This window comes from Panthera pardus, unplaced genomic scaffold (assembly GCF_024362965.1).
Source record: "Panthera pardus isolate Hobbes unplaced genomic scaffold, ASM2436296v1 HiC_scaffold_8, whole genome shotgun sequence".
Classification (NCBI taxonomy): Eukaryota; Metazoa; Chordata; class Mammalia; order Carnivora; family Felidae; genus Panthera; species Panthera pardus.
The window spans coordinates 5,084,465-5,104,280 of record NW_026527013.1 but is presented as its reverse complement, the minus strand read 5'-3'; the positions used below and the strand labels follow the sequence as shown (position 1 = coordinate 5,104,280).

The 19,816-nt window shown below is 48.0% G+C and overlaps 1 protein-coding gene across 1 annotated transcript; it reads right to left on the bottom strand.

Moving 5' to 3' along the window:
- Nucleotides 1-226: 226 nt before the first annotated feature.
- Nucleotides 227-17,635, bottom strand: LOC128775651 (adhesion G protein-coupled receptor E1-like). The gene is made up of 6 exons (XM_053898060.1): nt 17,526-17,635; nt 15,344-15,397; nt 3,802-3,948; nt 1,428-1,583; nt 1,202-1,321; nt 227-273 (listed from the first exon to the last, which is right to left on the bottom strand). The coding sequence occupies exons 1-6, from the start codon at nt 17,554-17,556 to the stop codon at nt 227-229; spliced, it is 555 nt and encodes a 184-aa protein (XP_053754035.1). The 5' UTR covers nt 17,557-17,635.
- Nucleotides 17,636-19,816: the final 2,181 nt, after the last annotated feature.

Here is a 19,816-nt window from a genome sequence, read left to right as displayed (position 1 = left end):
AAACCCTAGACTCACCTAATGAAGAAGGAGAGACAAGGTGGAAGAGAGATGGATCATCCCACAGGAGCCCCCGACACGTGAGGCAGCCCAGCCGAGATGAGCAAGCTGACTCACAGCTGACCACAGACACACGAACAAGCCCAGTACAGACGCAAGCAAGTGACCAGCAAAGCCCAACCTAAATTTCCAATGCACAGAACACAAACCATGTATATGGTGCTTGTCTCTAGCCACTGACTTTCAGGGTGATCTGTTTTTCAGCAATAGCTACTGCTACAAATGTATCAGAAAAATCAGAGAGGACCTCAAATATCTCTGACTCCAAGCCCAGGGGATGTGATAAGGGCTGGATCACTCCATGCCTTGCTTGATGGTGTCACCTTCCCTACAAATGAGCATGGAGAACAATAGTTCTCAACCAGATACAGGGAGATGGAGCCCTTGCTTCTTGTGAGCAAATTCTGGCTGCAGTTTGGAAGGATGGATTCGAGGGGACAAGAATGGAGGAAGGACAGGCCCAGGGAGGACATGGCTAAACTAATGATGAAGCCCGAACCAAGCATGAGGAAGAATGGAGAGATTCAAGACGTATTTAGCAGGTAAATTCCCCAAGCTATGATGACTGATTTAGTATGTAAGGCATGGGGTAGGGGTTGAGGGTAACCCTGAGGTCTTGAACCAAATACATTACAGGAAAAAGTTCTGAAGTTTGAGTCTGAGCTCACCCTATCACACAGTTTCTCTGTCTCAGAACTAAAGACATGTGGGGCCAGATTATTTTTGGTTGTAGGGAAGCTGTTCTGTGCATTGTAAGGTGTTTAGCAGCATCTGTGGCCTCTCCTCACTAGACAAGAGGAATCCATCACCACCACCAGTGTGACAATCAAAAATGTTTCCAGGAATTTCCAGGATCCCCCTTGAAAGTTATTGCTCATGGGACACAGAAGCCCCAACCCCCTCCCCGCCATTACTCTCAAGTATTGTCTGACCCACTGCTGCACTCAGAGTAGACCCTTGACTGGAGTTCCAATCCTGGCTCTTCTACTTAATAGCTGTACATTTTGGGGGAAGTTACTTCAATGGTCTGAGCCTAAATTTTCTCACCCCCAAAATGGAGAATATAGTCTCTAACCTCACAGGATCATCAAGTGAGGTGGTTGTTAATTGAGTAGATACATAAAGAAAAGCAGGTCCTCTATACCTTCACAGATCGAGTTGTGAGAGATGAATCCAACCTGGCAGCTGCAATTGTAGCTTCCCAAGGAGTTGACACACTCAGCATGCTCTGGGCAGACCCCATCAGAGAGGCATTCATCGATGTCTGAGGAGCAGTGGAGGAGAGTGAGCAGACCAAAGACTGTGGCTCAGGTGAGACACCGCCCACTAGTGGTCGCTGTCCACCCAAGACCCATGCCTGAGAGCATTACCTGTGCATGAGAAATGACCCGGCTTTTCCGGGGTCCAGTCATTTCCAGTGGGAGAAGAGAAACCAGGCAAGCAGCTGCACTTGTATCTCCCCTGCAGGTTTTTGCAGACTGAGTTGGCACCACACGGTTGGGGGCTTTGAGAACATTCATCTATATCTGGACACAGAAAGAGTTTGCTAATTTGCTTCATCTTGTGTAGCAGATTGTATTTTCAAAGATGGTGGAAACAACGTCTTCCATGCCATATGGCCTTCATTCTATGTGAACCTGTACTCCTTCCAGCAAGCAGTGCCGTCTACATTCCCTTCTCGTGAATCTGAGCCTGCTGGGACTCTGGGAGTGGTACTAGGTCATAAAGATACCATGCACCCCCTCCCTGTTCTCTTGAGATGCTCATTCTTGGGGCTTAGCTGCCATATGTGAGGAAGCCCAACCAGCCATGAAAAAGCAGCTGACCTGCAGAAGAACCAAGACCTCCAGCCTACAGCCCTGGCCAGCCCATGGCCAGCAGCAGATGCCAGCCTTGTGCGTATGCTGCCTTTAAAGTGGATCCTCTAGCCCCCACTTAAGCCAACGCAGCTGAGACTGCACAGAACAGAGGCCAGCCATACTCACTGAACTCAACTCAAATGGCAGATACATTCATGAACAAGATAAATGACTGTCATTCTTTTTGACACATTCAGTTTTGATGTCTAAGTTTGATGTAGTTAAGTATCTCCCCAGGAATAGATAATGAAGAATTACTTGCAAAGGAGTTGAGGGACCCATAAAATTGAGTTGTCATGGTGCCATGGGGAGGCCCAGCTCAAGTCTCCTCCAGCCCTGGTCACGTCGCCTAAACTCTTGCTATGTACTTGTCATGCAAACACAACCTCAAGGCACGTCTCTTACAGCTCCTCCCAGAAAACTGTACTTCTAGACAGAAATCTGGAGCTGCTCCTGGACATCAAGATCAGATCACAGGAATGTTCACTCCACCTTTGTTTGAGGTAGTAAAACATTAGAAACAACTGATAACTGATGATGAAAACTGGAGTTGACATAAAGAATAAGGTAATGTGCTCCTTCGTTCAACAAATATCTATCGAATACTCACAATGTCTTAGGCACCAAACCGGAGACAAAGGCATAAAGGGGATGAAATCCTTGCTGTAGTATCCATTATCCTCTAGATGGGGAATATTGATTTCAACCCAAAATGAAAAACCGGGGTCTATCAGGACTACTGTAGCTTGCCAAATGACCCATGAGCTGTAACTCAAAGACAAAGAAGGATTTGAGGGCTCCCTGGATACCATAACAATAGAAATGAATAACCTTATTCAGCACCCAGTGAACTAGAGCTCATGGGCCAAATCCCACCCACCACGTGTTGGTATAAATAAAGTTTTATTGGAACAAACACATCCAATCATTTGTGTATCATCTTTGACTGATTTCACAGTACAACTGGAGTATTGAGTAGTCATGCCAGAGATCACACAGCTTGCAACCTCCAAAATATTTACTCTTGGCCTTTTGCATTAAAAAGTTCAATGATCCCTGGTCTTAGGCAGAGGTACAATCAGATCTTGACTGTCAAGGGGAGAATTGGGATTAAACACAAGAAATAGAGACACAGAATGTCACTCACTCTGGGGATTATTTCAATTTACATTACATATGTAGGCAGTAGCTCTTGGGAGCATACATGTGCCTAGCACACTACGTACTTCATTGCACTTAATTTTCCCAACTGTCCTTGGAGGTCGGTACTCTTATACGCTCATTCGGCAGATGGAACCATTGAGGCCTAGAGAGGGTAAATACGTTTCCCCAACATGGCACAACTAGAGTGTGGCAAAGAGTTGACTTGGTTCAGAAACTGCTGTGAGAGTTGGAAAGACTTGGTTTGGAGGCCAGTCCAACTACACAGCCGTGAACAGCTCATTCCAGCACTCCAAGCTTCAGTGTCCTCATCTGTACAGTGGAGATCATCAGGATGCCTACACTCAATTTAATGTAAAAATGCACATAAATCCCTTCACTGGGGGCCTGGTACTGAGCGAATGTTAAAAGTTCTTGTTTCCTTCATGGAGAGACAACCAAAAGATTTCCCAAAATGAAATCAGTGGTTCATTCTGGATATTGACAAATGGCACGATGTTTACTTTTATTTTCATCCTTATGCTCGTTCCAAATGGTTGGGATTTTTAGTGAGTAGGAATCCTCGTCGTCATAGAAAAAGAAAGATAAATAGAGGCAGGGCAGGAGAGAGGGGGAGAACAATGTTTGGGACACAGAAAACGTGCCTACATCCATTCCCCAGCCAGCCAGCTTCCTCCTGACTATCCTGCAAAATGGCGGAGGGTTTTAAGGAGGGGGTGCTCACCTTTGCATGTTACTCCTGGGCCCCGGAACCGCATCAGTCCATTGCTTGACAGAAAGCCTCCTTTGCAAGTGCAGTAGTAGCTGTCCAAAGTGTTGGTGCAGGTTGCATAAGCTGGGCACACGGTGGTATCGTCACATTCATTCACACCTGGGCAGCGCAGAAGGAAGGGTGTGGGTTAGAGCCCTGGGGCGGGCATCAGGGACAGCCAGCATGAAAGGGTGAAGGGGACTGTTGTGGGCTGACATGTACCCTCCCTCCCCCCAAAAAAATGTGCTGAAGCCCTAAATCCTGGTCCCTGAGAATGTGACCTTATTTGGAGATAGGGTCTCTGAAAATGTAATTAAGACCCAAGAGAGCGTGAGATCCTATTGGAGCTGGGTGGTCTGTAATCTGATAGGATTGGTGTACTTACAAGAAGAGGAGAAGAGAGGCACAGACAGGCTCAGGGAAAACACGACGTGGCAACAGAGGCAGACACTGGAGTGATCTGCCTTCAAACTAAGCAATACCAAGGATTGCGAGCCACCCCAGAAGCTGGGAAAGAGGCACAGAACAAACTCTCCCTTAGAGCCTTCAGAGAAAGCATGGCTCCATGGACACCTTGATTCAGACTTCTGGCCCCCAGAATGGTGAGACAATAGATTTCTGTTGTTTTGAGCCCCCTGGTTTGTGGTAACCTGTTACAGCAGTCCTGAGAAACTACTCAGCATGTCAAGGACCTTGTAGACCCTAGACTCCTCCTGTTCCAAGTGTAGTTCCCGGGCCAGGAGCATCAACACTGCCTGGGAGTTTGATGGAAATGCAGCATCTCGGGCCCCTGCCCCAAAACTGATGAACCAGAACCTGCATTTTAGCAAGACCCCTGGGCCATCTGGGTGCACGTGAGAGTGTGAGAAGCACCGGTGTTGACACTTGGCTACTCCATGTGTGGTCCTCGGACCAAGAGCAGCTGCCTCACCTACATCCTGGATCTGGAAAAAGAAGATGCTGATTCTGCAGGTCTAGGAAGGAACCCGAGAGTTTGTACTTTTCACAAGCCCCTGAATGATGCTGATGCTGCTGGTCCAGCAGCACCAGGAGCATCAGGGCTCTAGACAGAAGTGTTTGAGAGTCAAAATTTCAGCCTTTGGAGCACAGAAGACCTGGGTAAAGCTCCAGCAGTGAACCTCCAAGTGGAGAATGGCAGCTTTTAGTAACACAACCATCCTGTTAAAGATTGCATTCCCAGGGTCTCCTGCAGCTCATGTGACTCAGTTCTGCCCATGGGCATGTGCGTGGAAGTGATATGTGCATCATTTTGGCCATGTTCTTGAGAAGAATAAACACGTTGGGGCGCCTTGGTGGCTCAGTTGGTTGAGGGTCCAACTTCAGCTCAGATCATGATCTTACAGCTCTGTGCTAACAGCTCAGAGCCTGGAGCCTGCTTCAGATTCTGTGTCTCCCTCTCTCTGCCCCTCCCCTGCTTGTGCTCTGCTTCTTTCTCTCTCACTCTCTCGAAAATAAACGTAAAAAAAAAAAAAAAGAAGAAGCAGGCTGTCCCCTTCCCCTTGGGCAGGAACATGGGCAGAGTGGGCTGATCTGCCCTTAACCCTGAGGATGATGGTTTGGGAAACCACCACGCCAAGGAATGGAGAGGCAACAAGGTGGAATGATCTCCTAGACCAGGCAGCCTGGTCACTCCGTCCCATCTATAAGTTAGAGATCTACAAGAAGAATGAACTTCTAAGAGATAAATGTCTAAGTTGTTGTTTGGTTACTATGGAAGCAGTCAAAACTACACCCTAGCCAGTCCAGCTCTGGGACAAGTGATTTCACCTCTCTGTACCTCAGTTTACCTGTTTAGCCCTCACCCTCACCTTCAGTGGGTCCCCAAGCCCTGTTGGTTCTCTATCCAAATAGCATCTGATACGCACCCACTTTTCTCCATCGCCACAGCTGTTCTCGGTACAGATCCTCCTCTGGCTTCTACATCCCTTTGTCCTCTGTTGTCCCCTGCAATCTCTTCTCCACATAGTAGTCACCTCTGAATGCAGATTTGATTATCTACCCCCACCTCTGCCTACAGTGCTCCCTGTTGCACTCAGAATTAAAGTCCAAATCACTTAAACAGGACCCACAGAACCCCAGTGACCACACCCAACCACATCTTTAAACCACATGTTGTGTTACTCTCCATTTCTAGACTTCCCACCACAGGGCCTTTGCACATTCTATACCCTTTGCCTCTGCTTTGCCTGGCCAGCTCCTACTCATTCTTCATGTCTTGCTTAAGTGTCATTTCCCCCAAAAAAGCCTCCACTGTCCTCTGTGCTCCCACAATGCTTCTCGTGCTCCTTCTTTATGACACACGTCATAATCATAGTTGCTTATTTGTATGGTTAGTTTTCTAGTAGTCATTTCCCCCACCACACTGTGAGCTCCAGAACAACAAGCCAGAGGTGGAGGCAGGCTTCTAGGAGATTGTGAAGAAACTTATTCGATAGTGTCATTCCTGTGGTCAGCAGAATAATGGCCCCTCTAAAGATGACCACATCCCTTTTTTTTAATTTAATTTAATTTTTTTTTAATATACATCCAAGTTAGTTAGCATCTAGTGCAACAATGATTTCAGGAGTAGATTCCTTAATGCCCTTTACCTATTTAACCCATATCCCCTCCCACAACCCCTCCAGCAACCCTCTGTTTGTTCTCCATATTTAAGTCTCTTATGTTTTGGCCCCCTCCCTGTTTTTATGTTATTCTTGCTTCCCTTCCCTTATGTTCATCTGCTTTGTATCTTTAAGTCCTCATGAGTGAAGTCCTATGATATTTGTCTTTCTCTGACTAATTTTGCTTAGCATAATACCCTCTAGTTCCATCCACATAGTTGCAAATGGCAAGCTTTCATTCTTTTTGATTGCCGAGTAATACTCCATTGTGTATATATACCACATCTACTTTATCCATTCATCTGTCAATGGACATTTGCGCTCTTTCCGTAATTTGACTATTATTGATAGTGCTGCTATCAATATTGGGGTGCATGTGCCCTGACCACATCCTTTTTTTAAATGCTTATTGTCAGGATGTCCCTGGAACCACAGTGGAGGGCACGGCCATCTTGCCAGTGGAAAATTCCCAACAGAAAGCCCTGGGCAGCGCGCCAGAATGAATTGAAGGTCAACCAGTCACCGAGTGACAGCACAACCTGGCGTGAAAAAGGCCCACCCGGACCTAAACCCGGAAGTGCTGCAGCTTAAAAACCCTACCCCACCCCACCCGGGTGCGACTTCCCTTACTCCTCTCTCTCTCTCCCTGAGTCACGGAACCTCGCCCAAGACCTTAGTTCCCAAATAAAGCCTTTGACTGCTAAATTTTTTTAGCTTCTGACTCATATATTTACCCTGCCCTACGCCTGACCTTAACATTTATTTACTATTTTTAAGAGAGAGAGAGAAAGAGAGTGAGAGCAGAGGAAGGGTATAGAGAGAGGGAGACAGAGGATCTGAAGCAGGCTCGACACTGACAGCAGAGAGCCTGATGTGGGGCTCAAACTAATGAACCGTGACATCATGACCTAAGCTGAAGTTGGACATCCAACCAACTCACACAGTGGGTCACAGAGGCGCCCTCAGAGATGACCATGTCTTAATCCCCAGAACCTATGCTATGTGGCAAGAGAGAACTAAGGATTCCAATGGAATTAGCTGATCCTGAGATGAAGAGGAAACTCTGGATTATCCAGATGGGGTCAATGTAATCACCAAGGTCCTTAAAACGGAAAGATGAAGCCAAGAGAGGCAGAGAAAGACTTGGCCAGTCATTGCCAGCTTTGAAGATGGAGGAAGAGGGACCCAAGCCAAGGAATCCAAGTGGCCTCCAGAAGCTGGAAAAGGCAAAAAGACACAGTCTCCTCTAGAACCCCCAGAATGGAACTCATCCCTGCTCACACCTTGATCTTAGCCAACTGGGACCCATTTTGGACTTCTGACCTCCAGATCTGTAAGATAAAGTTTGTGGTAATTTGTCATAGCTGCCATAGGAAACTAATACAATTCCCATTATACAGATGTGGAAAACTGAGTCTCAGTGAGGTTAAGTAACTTGTTCAAGGACACACCGCTGGTGACTGGCATCCCTGGGCCTGTCAAAACCTGAAGTGAGTGATTTTCACTGCTGCCACCCAAGAAGAGGTAGATCTGGCTGGAAATGGAATCAATGTTCAGGCAATTTCTACGACCATTCTTTGAAAAAAAACCTTTGTAATTGGTTCTTTTAAATCCGTTTCCCTGATGGACTTTGAGCTCCTGGAAGGCAGGGATTTATGTCTGTCTCCTTCACTGCCGTGTGCTGAGTGACTACAACAGCGCCTGGCACACAGTCGGTGCTCAACAACGAAGAAAGTAACACTGGAACAAAGGCCAGGGGGAGGTGAGTAAGATACGTACGAAGGTGCTTAGGGCAGAGGAAACCGCAAATGCATGAAGGACCCAGGGGCAGGACCACAGCTGGTGATTTTGTGGAATTGCAGGGAGGTCGGCGTGGTTTGAGCAGAGTGCACAGGGGGAAAGGGGAGGCGTGGACACAGCCAGGTCGGCTAAGATGGGCTAGACGACTGTCACACCCCAGCTTTCTATCAGAGAGCGACGGGAGCCATGGCGGAGTCTGAGCACAGACAGCACATGGCACGACTGAGGTTTTAACAGGATCCTCTGGTCGGAAGATGAACGGTAGAGGGGCAGAGGCAGGATGGCCAGGGAGGAGTCACCGCGCCTGTCCAGGTGAGCGAGGGTGGTGGGTGCAACCCGGCTGAGAGCAGAAGCAGCATGAGATTTGGGGTTTGCTCAGAGGTGATGTCAGCAGGACTTGCCAGTGCGTTGGATGCAGGATGTGAAAGAGAGGAGTGGAAGGTAATGCCAACACCGATTGATCTGTAGGGTGGGGAAACGCTTTGTAAAGGGCCCCCCCAACTTCGAGCGATGGTTCAGTCAGGCTCTTCGCTTCCTGCAACGTGCCTTGTTTACGCCCCTTCCCTGCACGGCCCCTCAATTGTATCTCTTTTCTTACTAACAGCTTCCTCTTTCATCTGTAGAGGCAGCATTGTCCTTTGCAGACTTCCGGGGCATTATCACTTGCGGTCTCTGCAACGTGCCTTGTTTACGCCCCTTCCCTGCACAGCCCCTCAATTGTATCTCTTTTCTTACTAACAGCTTCCTCTTTCATCTGTAGAGGCAGCATTGTCCTTTGCAGACTTCCGGCGCATTATCACTTGCGGTCTCTCATCTGAACTTCCCATTACCCTCTTCCTCTGGCTCAATTGCTCACAACGCAAACCCGCCCTAAACCAGAATCACAGCCCAGGTGACTGGGCATCTGGCAGCCTCCCCAGCTCATCTCCTGCCTTGTCCCGTCAGCCGTGCTCACCTTTGCTCAGCTTCCCAAATGTTCTCCGGGCTCGGGACTTGTGCACATCACCCCGAAGGTTGTGGGACTTGCCAGCCTCCCTAGTCGCATGAACCAATTCCTTATAATGGATCTTTACCTATCTGCATCCATCATATTGTTTCTGCTTCTCTGGACAACTCTGACAAATGCAAGCCACCTGCTGTATGTCAGGCACTATTCTAGGCATTATGTATTAAGCCTTTGTGTGGGACAAGACGCACAAAATTCCTCACCTGCCACTGAGCTGATCATCTGGAGAGGTGAGGGCAAGGGATACGATGTCAAAACTAGGGTAGTCACTGAGAAGATGACACATGAGCTGAAAATAGAGAAGGGAGGGAGGGAACCATGTGTTTATGTAGGGCAAGAACATCCCAAACAGAGGGCACAGCTCATGCAAAGGTCCTGGGGCAGGACTGGGCCTGGGGTATTGGAGGAACAGTCAGGAGGTGTGTATGGCTGGAGGGGAGCGAGTGAGGGGGAGTGAGGGATGAGGGCAGGGCAGGGTGGGAACGAGGAAGGTCCTACAGTGACTTGGGGGCCTCAGGGAGGACTTGGGCTTTTATCCCAGGGAGGTGAGAGCGTTGGAGGGCTGTGGGCAGAGGAGGGCAGGACCTGACTCGGGTCCTCTGCTGGCCTCTGCAAAGCCAAGAAGCCAGGAGACCAGAGAAGAGGCCCCTCCAAAAATCCACCTGAGACAGATATGTGCTCCTCAGTCATGAACACAACAACTTAACAGATGATCACTTAATCGACCCAAGCGTGAAATGAGACTCCAAGCGGCAAAAAGACTTTCAAAAATATAACTAGAGCTTTCGTTTCCTTGGTGCCTCCCGAGCACCAGGCCCCTTCCGTGCATTTTCTGCAGACCCCACGATACTCCTTCCAGGTGGGGGAACTTTCCTGCTGTTAGCGCTCAAAGTCCAGAGTCCCAGGAACCCCTTTCCTGGTCTGAGGCAAGCCAGGACAGTTGGTCGCCCTACCTGAAGGTACACATTAGGACTCCATTCTACAGATGTGCAAACTGATGCCCAAAAGAATTTGTGTAGCCTCCCCTGGGTCACAGAAGGCAAAAAAAGAATAGGTAGAACAAATTGAAAGAAGTTTGACAGTGTGTCCAGGGATCCTGGTCGTTGCCCTGACTGTGCCTCTGCTCACTGTCTACCAGCTTTGGCCCAGCCAGTCAGAACCAGATAATTCGTGTTTCCCTGAGAAGAGGGAGGGCTGACATAGTTCAGCACCTGCTATGTTCCAGGTACCAATTAACACTCATCGAAACCCAGTCGTATTCACCACCCCCCAGCCCCGTTTTCATGGAAACTGAAGTCTCAGGGGATTTACTGCGATACCCGAGTGCCGGAACCAAGACTCGATCCCAGGAAATGTGACCCCAGAACCTACCTCTTAACGATCGCGCATGGAGCTGAACCCTCACAACCATCCCATTACATTGGGTGAGGGTCGTCGCCATACCCATTCATCAAATGACAAAACTGAGACCTGGCGGTGCTTGCCCAAGGTCTAATTGCCTTCCGTCTGGGGGAGTCTCTTACAACACGCGTGCCCTGCCACCCAGCCTGCAGGCAGAGGAACAAGAAGCCATCGGCTCCCTTTGAAAGTGGCCGTGAGCCAGCCAGTGTCTGTATTTCTGTGAATGACAGTGATTCAGAGGCAAGTTACAAAAGCAGCAGTAGGTACGTGAAGGGGAAAACCCAGTCTCCTCCTGGGCATTCACCTACATCAGCACGTGACTTCTTCCTATCTTGCCAGGTCAGGAGGGCGTAGGACAGTGGCCGCTCTTGGAACCCCCCCCATCTGCATTACTGGGTTGGCATACCTATCCCCCAGCTGTTTCACTGGCTCGGAGGCAATGACCGGCAGACAGATGCTGGAGTGTGACAGCAAGCCTCCCCTGTGCCTCTGAACAGGTGACCCTCTGGGGTGCACTTCACCCTGCAGGGCTGCCTGTGGGAGCAGGCTGTGGCCAAGGCACTCCCAAAACACCTTCCGTGTGGCTCTGGCTCTGCTCTGCCCTGCTTCCCTCGCTGCCCTGCAAGTGTCTCCAGACAGCCCTCCTTCAAGAAATCACTCACACAAGAATCCTCTCATCAGGCTCTGCTTCTACAGACACTGGCCAAAAGAGACGGCAACCCTAATTTTGGTACATTTTTGTTTTGTTTACATCTTTTTCTAAGAAGGCAATAATTGCTTGCAAAGGAAAACCTTGGGGCGCCTGGGTGGCTCAGTCAGTTAAGCGTCCAACCTCAGCTCAGGTCATGATCATCTCACAGTTCATGGGGACAATGCTGTTGTATGATTACTTGCTTTTTCGCTTAGGGTAGGTCTCGCAAACCAAGAGAAGCAAGATTTGTCACGTACGGGAGCTGGGTGATGGGTACGTGGGGGTTTGTTTTACTATTTCCCCTACCTTTGAAGCTTTAAATGTTTCTATAATAAAAATTGGGAGAAGAATATGTTGGGGTCAACTTTCCAAGTCAGTCCATACAGACCCGACTCATGCTTTTGAACAGCTGTGTATTTTGCACTGTGTCCATGGGCTGTAACTGCGCCACAGGTGGCTTGGTGGCTAAACATCAAGCAGATGCTCCACACTCTCCTTTCCAAGGTACGGAACTGTCACTGCAGTGACAGCGGCCCAACCACCAACTACATTTCCCAGCTCACCTCGTGTCCAGGCATCGTCATATGACCGTGAACAAATATAGTATGCATCATTGCCAGAGCTGGGTTTTTATAAAGTGGGTGTGCATTTCCATTGTTCCTTTTTGCTCCTTCCACAGTCTGCAAAAGACTCTAAGACCTTAGTGTGGCTGAGCCACAAGGCAGAAGGAGTCTGGGTCTCTGAATTACAGCTTGGAGGAAAGCCACCCACTGACCAGAAATATTTGCACTGGATTCTTTAAAAAAAAATTTTTTTATGTTTATTTATTTTTAAAGGAGAGAGAGACAGAGCATGAGCAGGGGAGGGGCAAGGAGAGGGAGACACAGAATCCGAAGCAGGTTCCAGGCTCTGAGCTGTCAGCACAGAGCCTGACGCAGGGCTCGAACCCACGAACCATGAGATCATGACCTGAGCCAGAGTCGGAGGCTTAATCCACTGAGGCACCCAGGTGCCCCATATTGGATTCTTAAACAAACAAAAATTAAATTTCTTTGTATTAAGCCACGGACAGTTTTGGGTTTGTTACAGTAGCTAGGGTTACTCTAACAAACACAACATTGTATCCAACTAGTCCCCTTGTGTAAACATTGTTTATTCCAAGTTGTTACCAGAAGAGCATAAGTGCACATCCCAGAGTCTATGGTGAGGTATCTCTGTACGTTGTATGAATATCTCTTTGGAATAAATTTCTGGATTAGGAACTGCTGTGTCAAAGTGTATATGCATTTAAAGTTTTTTAATGTTTATTTTTGAGAGAGAGAGAGACAGAGACAGAGAGAGAGAGAGAGAGAGAGAGAGAGACACAGAGACAGAGAGAATGTGAGTGAGTGAGGGGCAGAGAGAGAGGGAGACACAGAATCTGAAGCAGACTCCAGGCTCTGAGCTGCCAGCACGGAGCCCGATGTGGAGCTCGAACTCCCAAACCGTGAGATCATGACCTGAGCCAAAGTCAGACGTTTAACCAACTGAGCCACCCAGGCACCCCAAAGTGTATATGCATTTTTATAATGTTTTATCAAGTATGATAGGAGAAAAGCACAAATATCATAAGTGTGTGCTCTGATGAACTATCACAAAATTAACATCCCTGTGTTTATGCATTTTTAATCTCAACAGTGCCTAGTTTTCTCAAATATTAGGCCTTTTGAATTCCCACTTACAAATTCCTTGTACATGCCTCGACTATAACATCTCTCACATTCTCTATGTGGGGCACACATTCATTCTTTTATTTATCTACCCAACTTGCCTGCACTGTATCGAGCCTGGGCTAGGTCCCCAAGCTGTGGAGATTAATACAATGACTTCCTCACTAGCCAAGGGCTTTCTGGAATCAATAATAATGATGATTTTTTTTAATTAATGTGACCCTTTTGGAAATATATTTCCACTTACACGGATGTGAACCCACTCCCCCAACACATTCTGCCAAAGGATTTCATCTTGTTCAGGAAAAAGTTAAGGTGTCTTAGCAGCAGACACACACTGAAAGCAAAACAGTAACGTTCAGGTTTTAATTACCAAACTGGATGTTCGGGTTCCCCACAAGACAATAGTCTTGAAAGAAAACCGTATAAGATGAATGAGTTTGGGGATCTCCTATATGGTATGGTGACTCTAGGTAACAATACTGTATTACAGGGGCACCTGGGTGATTCTGTCAGATAAGCAAGTGTCCAGCTTCATCTCAGATGTGGGTTCATGAGTCTGAGTCTGAGCCCCGTATCCATCTCTCTGCTGACAGCACAGAGCCCACCTTGGATCCTCTCTCTCTGCCCCTCCCCTGCTCACACACACACGTGTCCACACTCTCCCAAAAATAAATGAGCATTTAAAAACAAAACAATACCAACAATGCCTGGTTAGCTGCTACGAGTACGTCTTAAATACCTTCACACAAAAAGGAATGGTAATTATGTGAGGTGCAAAGATGTTAGTGGATACTATGGCGGTAATCACTTCTCAATATATGTGGTTATCAAGCCAACACGTGTGCACCTTAAACTCGCACAGATTGCTATATGTCGATCATAACTCAATAAAAATATTTGGCAGTAGTCGGGTTTGGAGGGCTGGGAGGTAGTGTTTTCATTAAGCCGTGGTGTAAGGCAAATACCTATCACAAGGGAAGAGAAAAAACTATGGGAAGCTCATAAAGAGAGGAGTTGAGAAGGACCCACCAGGAGCCCTTCTCCTCTTGCCACCTCACCTCAGAAGATTCTACATAGGAATGGTGGATTTAGGACTATCAAGGCTAGGGGCTGACTTCTCCCAACAAGAGCTGGGTGGAGTTTCCCAGTCGAAAAGAGAAGCTTGCTTTCTGCGGCTGTCACATCCAACAAGGCATGAGAGCCAAAGATTAGAAGCTGCAGAGGGAAGTAGGTGGTAGGTTGTTCTAAGAAAAATCTTCTTGTGTCCTGTAGCCTGAACACAGGAAGCAGAAGCTCTTGCACGGACCCCTGGGGAATGCAAAGCTGTTGAGAGGGCTACTAGGCAAGCAAGATGGGGCCATCCTCTACCAGTAGACCAAACACCCCGTCCAGAGTCCACCCTTGACAGCCACAAGATCCTACAAGTTGCCCCTATACCAACACCCAGCTGCCATGTTGGGAGGACCAAGAGAAGGGTAGGACATTTGCAAGATTAGCTATTTGTACAACATAGACTGAGTTTCCCAAATAAGGCAGAGCCAGGAAACTGAGACACTGAGGACACTACGAACTGGCAATATTTGTCCTCTCCATCCAGCAGGAGCTTCGGTGGAAGAAGGGGAGACTTAACACATTTTAAAAATGCATTCTCAGGGCGCCTGGGTGGCTCAGTCTGTTGAGCGTCTGACTTTGGTTCAGGTCATGATCTCGCAGTTCATGGGTTCAAGCCCCGCATGGGGCTCTGTGCTGACAGCTTGGAGCCTGGAACCTGCTCCAGATTCTGTGTCTCCCTCTCTCTCTGCCCCTCCCTCGCTCATGCTCTGTCTCTCTTTCTCTCTCAAAAATAAATAAACATTCAAAAAAATTATTTAAAAAATGCATTCCCACCACACCACCATTTATGAAGCTCTTCTCACACGTACCAGGTGGTTAACTGAGCTTCACTTAATTTAAAGCTTAAAAGTGATTTAAGCTTCACTTTTGATTTAAGCTTCACAATATCCCTGTAGACAGGAACCCTTGCTATCTGTATTTCACAGCTGAGGAACATGACAATCAGAGAGGTTTTGTGTGTTATCTGAAGTCACACAGTGAATGCATGGCCACATAGGTAAGAGCCTAGAGCAGGATCCAGGAGACCTGGGTATTATTTACCTGTTTCTCTGCCACTAAGTAGCTCCCAGCAAGTGTTAGCTGCAGCTCAAACTCCTGAGACAGGAGGTTCTCCTCCCCAGAAAACACCCCCCCACACATTGAGCATATGGATTCTCTTCGACCAACTCACCAATTGTCGCGGATTTTTTTGAGAGAATACACGAGCTGTATAAACCACAACACCCTATAAACAAAGAAAAGAAGAATACCATGAACCATCAAGAAGCAATGTAGGCTCAACCTGAAAAAGTACTACAGGTTTGATGAGCCTAGATGAGAGATCCACCTGCGTGACAAACATACAATATTTCATATAACGTTCACAGAAGCAATTCCTGCTTTTTTGCACTTTATGGTTTTTATTTTGTTTGTATCGTCTTAATTTTCTTTTCTTTTTTTAAAAAATTTTACATTTATTTATTTTTGAGAGACAGAGAGAGACAGAGCACAAGCGGGGGAGGGACAGAGAGAGAGGAAGACACATAATCTGAAGCAGGCTCCAGGCTCTGAGCTGTCAGCACAGAGCCAGACGCAGGGCTCGAACTCACAGACCGTGAGATCTTGACCTCACAAAGTCGGAAGCTCAACTGACTGAGCCGAAGTCGGAAGCTCAACTGACTGAGCCACCCAGGCACCCCTGAATTTTCTTATCAATGACAAAAAAAAGTTCCAGCTGATTTTCAAAAACATACACTAAGATATGTATTCTCAAACAAAAAAAATGACATCTCTTCCCACCCACCCCCACCCCTGCCAAGTAGGCAAAACTTAGTTCTTGGGGAGAGATGGGGAAAAAATCTTATTTTTTTGGCATAAGACATATATAGAAATGATACATATAATACATAAATATATGTACAGTATATCTATAGCATTAAAATGGCATGGGTGGTCAGGTGGTTAGTTTTTTAAAAATTACCTGGAGGCACCTGGATAGCTCAGTCAGTTGAATGTCCGACTCTCGATTTCAGCTCAGGTCATGATCTCAAGGGTTGTGAGTTTGAGCCCTGTGTCGGGCTCTGTGCTGACAGTGTAGAGCCTGCTTAGGATTCTCTCTCTCTGCCCCTCCCCTGTGCTCTCTCTCTCTCAAAAATAAATAAACTTAAAAAAATTAGCTAAAAGGCAGTGCAGCCTCACAGCACTTAGCTCTTTTCCAACATTACAACCCCCACGACCATCACTCTCTCAACCCACTACCACTAACAGGGCCGACAGGCCAAAGCAACAACTTGGCATTCCTGCATTTGGGGCCCACGAGTTACCTGCTCCTTCTAATGAAGCCTGTCAGTCAACAGGTCCCACAGCCCCCAAATCCCAACATTCCCGTTCGTTATCACCAGTAGAAATTCTCTTGCTTGTTAATTATTTTAGAGGCAACAGAGCATCATTTTTCAGCATGCAAACTCTGGAGTTAAAATACTTGGGCTTAACAATCTGGCTTCACCAGTTACTGACTGCATGGCCTTAGGAAAGTTGTTTAGTCTCTTTGGGCCTGAGTTTTCTCTTCCGCAAATAGATGCACTGGACCCCAGCTGAGGAAGCCCACACCTGTTGCTCAAAACACTGTCCCGCATTCATAGATTTGAACCAGTGACCAACACTTGAAAGACAGGAAAACAAACAAACAAACACAACAGAGACAATAAACAAGACCAATATGAACTGACGCCTGAAGAAAGGGAAATAAGAGACAGGAAGGCTCCACCTCATGGCTCAGGGCTCAGCACAAAAATCACCCCCTCTGAGAGGCCTTCCCTGACTTCCCCCTTCAACATAACCCCCAGTCACTCTCTTCTTGCATAGCACTATCACTGCCTGAAATGCTTTTGTGTAGTTATTATTTGGGACAGCATAGCATAGTGATAAGGGATAAAGTGTAGTACTTATTAGCTAAGTAGTCCTGGGAAAGTCATGTAATCTCTTTTACCTCAGTTTCCTCCTTTGTAAAATGGGGCTATTAGGGACCCAATATTGGAGGAGTTTGGTGAAGACATTTGATGAGCTTACAACGGTGCTAGGCGGGTGGTTGCTGTTACTGTAAGTAGCTTCTTTTCTGCCTGCCCTTCCTACTATGATATCAGACTCACGACTGCAAGAAATACATGCCAAATGAATGACTATAAAGAAAGTCTACCTGGAGAGAGGGAATTTCCTATGCTGAGTGATTTTTTTCCTACAAAGAAGGTGCTGATAGTGTTCAGCCTAGAATTGGGGTCTCTGGCTGGTTGCCCCGTGGCCTTCCCTTTCCCCTGGTTCTATTTCCAATGCAGGCTTCCCCCAGCCCTCCCACCACCATTCAGCCCCACACTCACCCCAGAAGAGGAGCAAGCTGAAGCTCCACATGGTCCCGTGTTTCTGTCATTAAAGAAGGGAACCTTGCCTTCGTTCTCCGCGTTTTCAGTAACAGAGGGTATGGGGAGAGGGGAGGGGTGGAGCCAGAATTGCTCAATACTGCCAGAGCAAGACAGCCCTTTTTGCTGAATTGCTGCTAGATGAGGACAGTGTGGCAACCCCCTAATTTTCTTTCCGCCACAGTGAAGAGAAGTTATACTAGCTGGTGTATAGTATATACACCTTCTCTCTCCTTCCCCCCAACTCTTGCTTTTCCTTCCCCACCAGCGCCTACCTCTCAGCCTTCTTCCACTGCACCTATAAGTGAGCTACCACCACCTGTCCCCAGGCAAGCAAAGCCCAGACTCAAAGGTCTCTTCCCAGCAGGCCCCACGCAGACAGCCATCACGGGCATCGTGGACCAGGTGCCGCTCTAGACACATCGCCAACGAAATTCACTTTCATCCTCACGTCCACATCATCGAGCAGAGATTCTGACCCCCCAGCCATTTTACAACAACAACAAAAATTAAAATTAAAAAGGAAAGCGAGGCATGGAGAAGCATTGCGACTTGTCCAAGGTTACTTAGAGTCAAGATTTGAATCCAGGATCCTCTGGCTCCAAGCCCTAGCTCTCGAACCACTCCATATGCCTCTAGCTCTCCTACATTTTACCCCAGCACAGCAGCACCCCCACCCCATTCCCAGCCCTAACACACCTGCGTGCACGAGCTCACACACTCAGAGGGCTGATAATGCCTCAGCCAGGGTCCCCAGAAGCAGATGCTGAGACTGGGATTCTAGTGAAAGTAGTTTATCAGGGAGGTGACCCGAGGAAATGCCAGCTGGGGAAGGGAGCTGGGAGATGGGGACAGGAAAGGGTCCCCAGTGGCCGTGCATTCTAGCAAGTTGCACAGTGAGAAACTGAGCTTGATTCCACGAGGACCTCTGAAACGCAGCCCAGAGCAGTCTTCAGTTACCCCAACTGAGAGGCAAGGGAGCTGGGGTATTTATCCACTGGCTACTGCCAGGCACAGATTGAGGCTGGTGTCTACCCACAACACCTTGGGCCTGGCCTCCAAACACACAGAATGGGCATAACCCGAGTGCAACCCTGTGGACTGACAAATGTGAGTCTTGTGTGCCCTGAGGGGCTCAGGGTCATGGGTGTGGGTAGGCACCAAAAACACTTACCACAGGCTAAAAATGAGGCACAAAATCCAACCCCAAGTTCCTGGGAAGAAAAGTCCCCACGTGCTTCTGCATTCTCCCTTTTGCTCCACGCACTGCAAAATACCCACCTTGGAGTTATGATCACTGAAGAAGATACATCAGTGGCCCCCTGTGTGCGCATCAGGGGGCGCTGCCCAGCGAGGCTGCACTTAGGAGCAGCACAGAAACACAGCAAATGCCACCAAGTAAGAGGAAAACAACCGCTGTGTCTGTCACGGATAAGCGCTGGAGGACAAGCAGACTCTAGAACCAGATCCCCAGGAGTCCGAATCCCATCTCCCCTGCATGCTAGTCATGTTCTTAATCTCTCTGTGCCTCAACATTCCCGTGTGTAAAATGGGCCCAACGATAATAGGCTCCACTTCGTGGTGCTGATGTGTATCTGAGGAGTGGGCACTCCTGACATGTCCAGAACAAATCCTGGCATGCGGGAAAAACTCCCAGTGTTGGTTGTGATAGAGAATCAGACCTAGGATCAAATCCTGACTCCAGTGTGTTCTCAAAGTGCCCTTGGCAAGTGGCTTGCCTCTCTGGGTCTCAGGTTTTTCGTGTGGAGAACGAGGGTGACGAGAGGCCATGTCCCAAAGGATCGCTGTGGGGGGCATGCCGTAACGTAGGGTAATACTACCAGCTGGGAACAATTTCCAGGACTTGCACGTTCTTCTGTAATCCTTGTCCGGTGCATCCAGAGTCTGGACACTAGAGGCAGACAGACAAATGCAGTGGCTTTACCTTACATTCACAAATCCTTGCGCACTCTTCCCTTCAAGAGGGAGCGCTCTCCTTGGGCGTGCGCTGAATTTAGTCAACAGGAAAAACAGCATGTGACTCTGGCATCTGAGGCATCTGAGGTGAGAGGGTCACTGTGGCTTCCTGCTCACTCTCTCCTGGGATCATTCCCCAAGGGGAAGCCAGTCGCCATGTGGTGAGGACACCCCACAGCACTGTGGAGAAGCTCACAGGAGGAGGAAATGAGGTTTGTGGCCAGCGGCTTGACTGTGACCTCATGGGGGGGACCCTGATCCAGAACCACCCAGAT